General features: G+C 34.1%; 1 protein-coding gene across 2 annotated transcripts in view; it reads left to right on the top strand.

Annotated features, from left to right (window-relative positions):
* hwt (heavyweight) overlaps positions 1-11598 on the top strand; it is a gene marked incomplete at its 5' end in the record, with an annotated part of 21107 nt that extends 9509 nt beyond the window's left edge. For both annotated transcript variants that reach the window (XR_011399299.1, XM_027370634.2), the window contains 3 exon segments: positions 846-954; positions 2085-2204; positions 4710-11598. Coding sequence is in view for 1 of the 2 variants with exons in the window: in XM_027370634.2 (XP_027226435.1) it covers positions 846-954; positions 2085-2204; positions 4710-4899 (419 nt within the window).
* Between the last annotated feature and the right edge of the window lie 605 nt (positions 11599-12203).

The raw sequence follows: 12203 nt of genomic DNA on the forward strand, positions 1-12203 counted from the left end.
TATATATATTTGTATATATATTTATATCTATATACACACACACACATATGTTTGCATTTAAATGATTCAAAATACAAAAGTACATTTTGGTACCAAGCAGGTTTTTTCTGTATTACATATGATTAGGTATATTTTAAGATATTTGTACTTAATATAGAAACTGACAAGTAGCTTTTCCACTTCTTTTGGAATAATTTGTTATTTGATTCTACTTAAAACTTGTATATTAACACTACCCTGACTCTTTTGTTTAAACTACTAGGTATAAATAAAAGTTAGACAACTTGTTATAGGTTCAGGTATTTTTTTTCTTTAAGATAAGAAAATGTATTTTCATAGAAACTTTTATTGGTTTATCTTTTTGTTTGTGTGTCATAGAGTATGATATTTTTACTTTAGCTGAGAAAATGTTTAGTCATTTTAAGTATGGTAAGTTCAGAGACAGATTTTATAGTTATGTTGGTTTATGAACAGTTAGTGAGGTAAATAGCAATAGGTAATTTTTTCATCTTTTTACCCATTATGTTACTTAACACAATTCTACCATTGTTTTATGTTTCTGCCTTTGTGTTCCAAATGTTTTACTAAGTTGTAGCTGAAATTAGGCCATCCCTGTTCAAATATGTGCATATTTTTGTAGTGCAGATATAACTCTATGGATTTATTTCAAGCATGTCTTTTGAGAAGGAATGATTTAGTAGATATGGCTGCAGTATTAGAATGGAAGAGCATTTACAAAGTAAAATGTCTGACATTCAAGCCCAGCTTCTAATACCAGCTTAATAGAAAGTAAGAACACCTAACCAGGTACCTCAGACTCACCTGACCCTCCTTCCATCCCTCAGATCTCTTCGGGGGGAAAGCAAAATCGGGATTAGCCTTGGACCTTGGGTGTGCGGCCATGGCTATCAAGGGAGAGAAAGTGGACACTAACCTTCCTCTGATGAAGCAAGGGTAAGACTGTAATACGTGATGGGGATAATTTAGTTATTGTAATTAATATCTGTGGAGAGCATGGATTATATGTCGACCTATTTTTCTGTTTGTGTATCTGTTTATCCATCTTATCTGTTTATGTATTTGTTGTTTGATCCAGGTATATCAGTTTATATGTATATAAACCTATGTCATACAAGAAATGATGGTTTCTAATGAGTATGTAGTACATCTTACACTGAAAGCAAAAATAAGTGATTTTGCAAAGATAGATGAATTTTTTGATAAATTTTATTTGGACAGGTTTCATGTTGGCAGATGTAGAAAAGATGTGAATGAAAAAGAATATCTTCACAATACAAGAGATGTATTTGACCTGTTTCAAATATATTTTAAGTAGAAATACATGTATTTCTGACAAAGATATTCGAAACTGGTCAGAAACGTCTCTTGTATTGTGAAGATATTCATTCTCATTCATACCTTTTCTACAAGTTCTATATCACAGGCTGGTCTGTTTTTCTGTAGATCACAACTCTATATACCTTTTTATGTTGACCTCAGAATGTTGCTCAGAAGTTACTAAGTATTCTTTGTGTTTTTTTTTCAAGTTATGTAGTGATCTTTGTAGGTAGGCAGTCAGTATAAGGGTTTTTAGAACCTTAACCAGTTGACTCTAGGAGTGCATATATGCCTGCACTGTCCCCTATAGTTTTGTTTTATCGTCTTTATTTACACTAGAATGGCCCCAGAAGCACATAGTCACCAAGGAATCAGACACAAGGACTACGGGATGCATGTTAACAGATTCCTGGAAATTTCAGACAGACAAGTTGTTATTTTTTGTTATTACAGTTAACAGTGTTATGGTAATGATGTTCATGATAACAATAATGATAGAAAATTTAACAATGGGTTACATAGGTGAGATAGGCTTATTAATTGACTTGTTTGGTGAGTTAAGTGCTTGTGAAGCTAGGACAGTGCAAGTAAAGCGATGCCAATGGATTTAAAGAACTAACTATGCTGGATCATTCTTGGCATTTATTTATTGTTATCATTCAGGAATATTTATATGAACATTGCATTACATATTGTATACAGTTATTTTTGAGTATTAATTAGATTTTGTACTTTGTTATTTCCAGATGGTACCACGGTGCATTAAACAGGACAGAGGCTGAAGAAACACTCAGGTCGTGTTCTGAAGGCAGTTACCTGGTGCGCTCACTTGATGTGTCTAGACATGAATACTCTCTTGCTCTGAAGTAAGTGTTAATCTTGTGTTACTGATTGACATAATGACTGATAGGAAGTATCAGTTAGCTGAAAAAAAGAGGAATGGTCAAGTTTGAGTTTATGTATTACCTTTAGCAGCTTTGGATAAAGTATGTAACGTATTTGACTAAAATATTACCAACCAGAAGTGTGAGATATTATATTAAGTTCATGAAATATTTAGGGAATCTTTGCTGATGATTAAAAGATGCCAATCCACCAAGCATATACATGTATATGGAAAAGAATAAGTACTGTTTAGATTCTTAATAATTCCATGTATTTACAGTTTATGTGAAAGTAATTACAAGTGAATATTACATAAGCACAAACATGGAAATGTTATTAATCCATTGGACCTGGATGATTCTCTGCTATCACATGGCCCAAAATATGGGCATTAGGCGTACTTTATCGGCTGATAAGTTTGTGGCTTTTAGGCCAGGTGCAAGTGAACTCTTATGTGCTGTTACAAGACTTTATGCCTCCCCTTTGCAGTGTTATTTTCTCTTTTTCTACAAATGCATTTTTATTTTTATTTTTTGCCATTTTCCAGTGTCTATATTTGTCATTTCATTTGCTTTATTCAGATGGTTAAAGACATTTTGTTATTTGTGTCATTTTTAAAAGATTTTGAAATATTTAATTTTCTCTAATACCACCTGGGCCACTGGTCACAGCGGCCAGGAATAGGATCCTCAGCATGGAAATAGTTTCCTCCCTTATATATAGTCTGCTTCACTGTTGCAGGTTGATATATTTTAAAAGAATTACATGTCAGTTTTTAGCTCTTTTAATAGTTTAGTTTTATCCACTTTTACCCTAGAGAGACTTAAAATATATTTTGATGATTTTGATATATAGGGAAGCAAGAAGTATGGAACGATGAAAGAAATGTAGAGAAGAGGGCCAGGGATTGATGGTGGGGCTGGCGTTGAAGCAGTGAAATATATTGCCGATGAATGGCAACAGTATCAATTAGTGTTAGATTGAGAATTGGGTGGACAGCAAGCCTTCCAGTAATCTTTTACATCTGATTTACGATACTTTATTATTCGTCTGGTATTTCTTTCTACTTATCTTCATTGTGTAAAGTGAAAACATGTATACGAAGGAAGGAACAGTCTACACCTTTTTCAGTTTTAATTAAGTGTGATTTACCAGAGCTATAAAACCTGACCCCATTTTCTTCTATAATATGTTGAATTTACCTTATACAAAGTTTATCTGTTTTGTATGGGGAATACAGAGGTTATCTTTTGTGTTTAATGCATACAAAGTTTGTTTATCATGTTTGGGGAATACTAAGTTTATCTACTGTGTTTAACCCAGTAACTGCGGGTAAAAAATTTTGGCAAGTGGACATTATCACAGGGTTGTTAGCACACACTGACAGTTTCCCTTGTTTGCCCATGGCTCGTTAGGTAATTTATGAGCAACATTAGACACCTAAAGGCTTGTATTTTGATATGATTTTTAAAAATATAAATATTTTGAAGGTTTACCTTCACCTTAGGTGCAAGTGCCTAAAAGTTTTACCATAGAAATGATGTTACAGCTATCAGAGAAAAACAAGCTCCGTCCAGTGAGCCGACAGCGCGGGAATGGTTGTTGTGGGAGACAGTCGCACAAGACCCACATTTGGTAACAAAAAATTTGTAGAAACAAAAGCAAAGGGCTGGGGGTTGTTGACTGAAACATTGTGCCTCATAGTGGCTTTTATTTCTAATAGTCTTCTTACATAAAGATATATATGGAAAATATGTACTTTTTCTCTGATGGTGTAAAACTAGATTAGAAATATATAATATTCCTCTAATTCAAATTCAGGAAACTTACATTCTACTCATCCAAAAATATAGATATTCTTTGATTAAGAAATAAAAAGCAAAGGAATTGAGGGTAAACAGAAAACTTAGTGTTCAGAGCATCAAGGTGTAACTAACATATTTGATAGTCGTATTGCAATGCCATCTGTTACTTTTTCTACAAACAGCCATGGCATGAACTACATACTAGCAGTGGACAAAGGATTAAGGAATATAAAGTTTTTCTATCATGTTTAGGGAATACAATGTTTATCTATTATGTTTAGGGAATACAAAGTTTATCCCTTGTGTTTATGGATGCATTGGTCTGATGCATTTTAGAATTCAGTTAAACAAATTTGCAAATACCTTGTAATAGGCAGGGTAGGTTTTGTATAGCCCTTTCATGCCAACATGAACACCCAGACCCATTGCTACTCATATACTTATGCACACATGTACATCCACACCCACTTGTATATGCACCCACACACTCATGTATATACATCCACACCCGCATGTTCTCATTCACACTCATATATAATCATACGCTCATACACATTCTCTCATATACCCATATACCCCACCAACACATATTGATATATGGAATTTTCTTTTCTTTTCCCTTACACTGCCTTTCCTTTTTATTGTCTTTTCAGCACTCTCATTTCCCATTTCCTACTTCAGGTCTGCTCGTGGCTTTATGCACCTGAGGATCCAGTTTGACTGCAAGACGGGCGGGTACATGCTCGGCCGCGGCACTAAACAGTTCCCCACGGTGCCCCACATGATCCACCACCACAGCATCTTCAGACTGCCCATCAAAGGTGCTGAACACATGGTCCTCCTTCATCCCGTGAGTCACGAGACCCTATAGTTGACGCGTGGAGGAACGCCTACTGTTGTTGGAAAGATACCCGTGACCTTCTACCATCTCCGAGAGAAAAAAAGAAGCTTCCAGTTTGTTTCCTAGTCGACCTTTTCCAATCCCCCCAAACTCCTCCTCAGAAGCATGATTATTCGAGGTCCTGTAGAATTTGTTGGTTTGGTTGTAGGATGTAGTCAGTGGTAAAAACCTTTGAAGTTGCGCAAGAGTTGGTGAGTGTGTCTGAGGGACAAAGAAAATTTAGTGTGCTACAATAAGGTTTAGATTACTGATTACTTCAGTCTATTTCATTCCATATCCTGTTGCTAATTTTTTGCTAGACTCTATGAATCTTCCATGATATATACTGCTAGTCGTTTTCCTAGTCATTATTCTAGAACAGTATTCTTGTTTATCCAAGATCCTTTACCCCTGAAAAAGTTCTCTTGTGAACTCTTTACCTTGACCCTCAAACCAAGATGAAGAAAAAAGATTTAACACTTTTCACTTTAAAAGGTTGTTGTACATTGAGAATAGTTGCAATACATGAACACAAAGATATTCTCCATCTCTCTCAGCCGTAACTCTAAATATTCCACAGCAAACATTCCACCATAAGTACTTAATGGTTTAATCTAGTACAAAATACCTTTGAATACTTTGGCTGTCCAATAATAACTTTGATGGCTGAAATTTCTTCTAAGTTATGAGGGGACAGCTTATATTTTGTCCATATACATTCCACAGTACATGATGTTGCTATACTATAGTTGCCTAATATATTGATAGTTTAGGGATTTGCAAGGGGAACTGTATCATAATTTTTTTCCTCTTTTTTTTTTCCTTTTGATATGTACATATATTCAGGTGTGAGTTGCGCAACAAAGAAGAGCGCAAATGAGATTTAGATTCCAAGAGGCACATGTTCGACAAAGAATATCTCTCAGGTTAGAACCAGGATCAAGGATTTGCTTGAATGCGCAGGCAGCTTTTGTGCCAACACTTAGTTTTGACTCAATAAGGTTGTCATTGTTTTGGGGGAGAATGAGATCTCACAACCTGCTGCTTAAGATTTGGCCTTATTGTTAAATGTACATGGCAAACTACACTTCGTTTTGCCTGATCATTGCATGTAAGTAACTGGATTTGTAATTTTTAACCTATTTTTCTCACAATGAAATGCATAGGGTGTTCACAAGACGTTTGTAGTGTAATAATCTCAGTTGATGTACAGTATTAATATGAGCATTGCTGACTCTCTTCCAACGTTAGTGCCAAAGTTGTGAGTTCAGGGAATAAATATGGTTTTGCAGTGAAAATAAACATTATGTATAAAAATTTTTGTTAGGAAATAATATGTATATATTTCATACCTTAATACATCACACAAGAATTTAGTTCAGGTTGATTACAAATACTGAATAGTTCTTTGAGTTAGGGAGGGTTGTATATTGAACCTTATGCATGGAACATGTCTATATATACTCCACATGTAGTTACCGAAACCATAGATGGATATTTTGATTTGTCTCATAGAATCCAAACATTACAAATTGTATACCATATCAACGCTAGCCAGACTGCTAGGCTAGTGAGTCCCTACCAAATGTAGCTCGATCTTGTCATGTCTTAAAGATCACGAGGCATCACTTGTGAAGGTGATAGCTGCTAATTATATCAATGACATCAGCAAAATTTGTTATATGAAATTGAAAAAAGACTGTATGGTTGCCTGAATTTGAAAAAATAAGAATTGCATCCGATGAATGTAGAAACTGCGGTGTTTGTAGGACAATCAGTATGATATCCTTGTATTGGGAATATTTGAAAAAAAGCCGTAGAAATACGTAGCCCATATGATTATATTTTAGCCTCTTAAGTGAAAAGAAATACTAAAAAAAAAAAAAAAAAATCTTAAAAAAAAACTAAAAATTAGAAATAATATACAAGTAGTTCTATCTATGATTATGCTTCCAGTTATTCAAAATTAGCTGAAGTATTGTACCGTAGTCCAGAGATGCAATAAACGAGCGTCCATCCATGTCTTCGCCGCTGCTATCATACAGTCGTGATTAATCCCTCCATTCCCCATCCCTCCTCCCAGTGTAGTCGCTGGTGGCCGAGAATTTTGCTTGACAACTTTGCTGGGTATCGGGAAAAAAAGCTCTCACTTCCAAGGCTGTATTTTCTCCTTAACTGATGTCTAAGTTTGAAGTTTTGATGATGATTATTATATTATTATCATAATTTTTATTTTTTTTAGATATCTTTTATTGTTTCTTGTATTCTGGAAAGATGATTATATTTTTGTTTTGTTCTGAAGCTCTGTGGAGGTTATTGTAATTCTGAATGATTTCTTTGTGTCAGCAAGGTAAACATTTCCATTTTGGTGATGTAAAGCTTTTTGAAAATTTGATAATGGTGTTTCTATTATTCAATATTAGATCAGATTTATTCAAGGTGCAGCATTATTACTCAAACTGATTTTCACACCCATCAAATCTCTTTCATTTAAACCTTTATCAACAGTAGTCCTATGGAACTACCTCTTAATATACCCGGGCTTAGAAAGTTTGATCATTGGTGATAAAAGGGCAAAGTTCTTCCTGCCATTAGTAGGATATAGTAGTCGAGACCACGTTAAAAGGTCAGTGTTAAGCTCTAGTTAGATAGATAGTACCAAGTAGCGGCCATCCATATGTTACGTTTCCACACTTCCTTCATTTTCCTCTCCCTGGTGTAATCCCCTTTTCCTTGTAATCTGAAGTGGTGTATTGGGCCTACAGTAGTAATCCTGGTAATCCATTTCACACAACAATAGAAAATGGTTTCTGTAAATGTCTCTTTTATGTTAGTTTGTGGAGAAAAGAAGTGGGAAAGTCCCTCTTGAATTTTTTTTTCTCGATATTATCTTTATTCTTTTTTTGCTCCATCCTGTAGAACACTTGTTAGCTGGTAGTCATTTATCAAGGGACTCATAAGCTCTTTGCAATTACTAATTGTTTTTTTCATGGATGATTGCCTCAGATTTCATAGGAACCTCTTTCAGAGTTGCCAGATGCCTTGTATGCATAGATTTCCCTGAAAATGATGACACTGTAGTCCTGTTAATGAATATGCTCACAAACATTCACAAATATGTGTAGATACACTCAAATGCTCACACATGTTGAGGTATACTCTTAAATACATACAGACCTGCATCCACACCCTCACATCCACGCACACCCATGCATACTCACACACACCTATACCTCCCCCACACACACACGCACACGCACATGCACATGCGCACACACACACACCCATCCACCCACCTACAAACCCACACACGTGCACGACACACACGCACACGCACACTCACATGCGCACGCACACACGCGAACATGCACACACACAGGTTCACAGCTGCAGAAATTTAATGAAACAGATACACAGATTAAAAGAAAAAAGGCATATTTGTTTATTACACATATTCAGGAAAATGCACACATGTACACATACACAGCCATGCCCAGCTACCCTTGCACCACAGACAAACACCTCTTTGTTGAGAGTAAACAGGCCATTTCACTCGTCATTGTTAACTGTGAATTCCAAAGACCTAGAAGTAAGTGTTGGATTTCCTGTTTTTAGATTTCTCATCTTTTTAAAAGTTATCCAATTTTTGGAGTATTCTCCCTTCCCCCTATTTGACTCTATAGTGTTTGTAATGTCATCACAAATGGGTGACAAGTTATTCAAAGTCCCTTTTGCTTGACCAAAATTTGGTCTTTCTCCTGTTTCACATTTATAGGTATTAGTTTGATAATAAAAAAAGGATGATTATTCAATGGCTGGAATCACATTTGACTGCAAAGACTCCACTCAATGTGAATTTCACATCACCGAGGTTTCCTGAATAATGGTGTAATCCGCCCATAATAGTAATGGGATATTTTTAAAAAGATTTTTACAGACATATTGAAACGGATAATATTTTGAACTAAGCTCTTATTTATTTTTATGCATTTAATATCATCAGAAGACTGAACTATATACTCTTACAGCTAAATGCTCAGTGGAACTGGTCGTAGAAAACAAGTACACAAGAAGTGAGGTTTTGTTAAGGTAGCGTATATAATAAATAACTGTAAGGGATGACCTAGCTTAAAAAAACTGTCAGTGCAAGATATAGTGTACGCGATTCTCAGAGTATTGTAGGCTGAAACAGTAGGCCCAGTGGCAGTGCGAGAGTAATGATGTAGATCAGAAGTGCTTTTAAACAGCCGCTATGAGGCTTAAAGAGAGTTTAGACTTTGATTAGTTTTTTGAGAGAGAGTGTTAGTTACAGAGTAATTGCAGTGTTGCTCATATCAGGAAACTATATTCTACTCACTTATTTGATGTTGTTATTGATTTGTTTTTTATTATTTAGAAGAAAAAAAAATTCTCCATTGAGTAATTTCAAGATTTTGCAAAGACAGCATTCGTGTGCAGTTTTTTTTTAGATTTATTTTCCATTAATATTTGGGTATTGCATATTGAGGTGCATGTACTTAAAGGAAACCAGTTATATTTATAAATACATTCCATGGATATTAGAGTACAATGGTTTCATCATGTCAAAGAAAACAAAACAAAAATTAGAAATATGGTTGAGTGCTGTGTGTACAAGGTGGTTATAAAGTACATTGTATACCAACAACAATTTCAGTATTATCATATTTACTCTTGATTTGAAACATATATTTTACAGTGAATAAGATATTCTACATACACAAGAAACAAAAGAAAGAAGCAGTTAATAATTGAAAAAGAAACCATATTTTGATTTACTCATCAATGCCAAAGAGATTAATAAATGGTCTTCTTTGTTTAGCCTTAGAGACTCAACACAATGGATCATCCTTTGTGACCAAAACTTGATTACAGACTTGTGTGCAAAGTATCGTGTATCTGTGTCTTCATGTGAATTAGCCAAGTATGAGATTCCCCCTTTTTTTGTGCGTCATGTTGGTTTGCTGCTAGTCTTTTCTGGGAGAGAATTTGTGCAATCACATTGATCATTTTGGCCGTCAGGAGAAAGGTGTAACTGTGAGTTTGGAGAAAGCAGTCAGCTGGCAGGTGTAAATGTGGGTCTGTTTCAGTGGGACTGAGATATCCATGGTGTTTTATTCCATAAATGAGATAAATGAGTATTATTAGTATTTTAAAAATACTGTATACTGAACACAAAGGCAGTTTGATTCTATAGAGTTTGTGCTACATTTATATTAATTAACAAATTTAACTGGACATATAGGTTTATGGTAAGGTGAGTTTTTGTGTGTATTAAGCACTAAATCATCAATAACTTTCAGATAATGTTGATTCAGGAACTTCAGCAAAATGAATTTATAAGGTTAATGTAGAAATCATCTACCACATAAATTAGACTATATATGATTTCACTTAAATTTTGATATAAGTTAGCTAACAGCCTGTCGTGAAGTAGTCCCAATGAAATATTGATAAAGAATATTCAGAAATATGATGAATGCCATTAACAGCTGATGCAGTATAATAAAAATAATGATTAAAGAACGTCAATTCTTTCAGAAGGTTGTACTGAGAAGGAGCATAAACATTTATAATTTTTTATGAAATGTTTAATACAATATTTTGCTTTGGCAAGCATCTTTGTATTTTGCAAGTTCAATTACCAGGGAGAAGTGTAATGCAATTTAGTGGTCAGATAATATTTGTGTGCATGTTTGTATGTGTGAGACCCAAATATTGCCAAAAGGTTGTACATAGTTTAGATATATGATATTTAAATGAAATTATTTGAGTTCTTTCCTTTTAGAGGGTATTTTGTGTTATACATATAATATGTTGTCAGATACATTACTCTTATAATATTTTTGGCAGTTTAAACATTTAGAATAGTATGTATACAGTTGTATGTATATAGTAGAGGAAATAGGGCAGTTCATCATGTAAATATAGATTAGGAATAATTTTCATAAACATATCAGAGTAGGTGTCTGCAATTTGGATTACACAAAAGGTTTAAAACATTCCGAAAACTGCAGTTGTGAGAGCTTATATTTGTCACTTTCTGCAACAACAAAAACAAAGGGTTGAGACTCTGTACTTCCTAAATTATAAAAAGAAAAAAGAAAAAAAAACAGACCCTCTGATAATTCATTTGAGGAGAGTGTTATAAATTTTGCTTATTCCAGACTCTTGGTTGAAGAGTTTCTTCGTAAAAGAATTTAGCTTGAAAAACTGGTCGTGACACTTCTTTACATATTGTATAATTTGAACTATTGCAAAGACACTTGAAGAATGTTTCTGTCTGCACTAAACAAGGTATTGCTGAAAGTCCTTTATATATATATATATATATATGTTCTCGAAGAAGTCGTTGGTTTGAAAAGTAAGATTTAAAAGAAAGACCTAGTGGATTTTTTTTTTCCGATATGGACTTCCAGTTTCGACAGTTATCCTCGAACAGTTACAGTAGTTTCAGTAACCGTTACTTTCCTCTATGTAGCATAAAGGAATAGAAAAAAAGTTCAGTTTGTAAAGAATGTTAGTATTTTTTTTTTATTGAAAGAGACATGCCAAGTATGTAAAGTGTCAGTGTCAGTTTGGATGTAGGAGTAACAATTTATCCTAAATTACATTTTTTTTACCTTGTTTTTCCTTGTACTTGTTAACTCTTAAAAATAAATAGTTACAGAATTTTGTCTTTCCTTACAATATCCCAATATTGTTATTACTAGAATTGTGTATTTTCGATATGTATCTTTTTATTCTATTTTTTTTAATGATAGCATTTATAAGTAAAATGAGATGTATTATTTTTGATAAAAAGGAAGAGAGTGACTTGTTTCAAGAGCAAAAGTTGGAAGAGGAATGCAGTAAAGATTATATTCAGTAATGATTATAATGATTATACTATCAATTTATGATGATCATGTATATTACTAACAATATTTATTGAAGGCATAGATATCATAAATCCCGTTTATTTACCATTTGTTATTTTTATGTCTTGGTATTTAGACAATTATAACTTTATACCTTTTAAAACTGTTTTGACAGGGGTATCCCCATTTTGGGTATTTGAAATCACGCACCAGATGACTGCACAAGGGAGGAGGCACAGGCAAAGCAAATTAAGGTAAGCAATGTCTTCTATTCAATATCTTCAATGGAAAAGCATTTTCTTGAGTGCTGTACATACGAGCTGCGATTCTTCCATTTTAATTGCAATAGTGCTCACAGTTAGCATTGCAGTACATTTACTATGTTATATATATAGACATACATATAGGTATACATGT

This window comes from Penaeus vannamei, chromosome 19 (assembly GCF_042767895.1).
Source record: "Penaeus vannamei isolate JL-2024 chromosome 19, ASM4276789v1, whole genome shotgun sequence".
Classification (NCBI taxonomy): domain Eukaryota; kingdom Metazoa; phylum Arthropoda; class Malacostraca; order Decapoda; family Penaeidae; genus Penaeus; species Penaeus vannamei.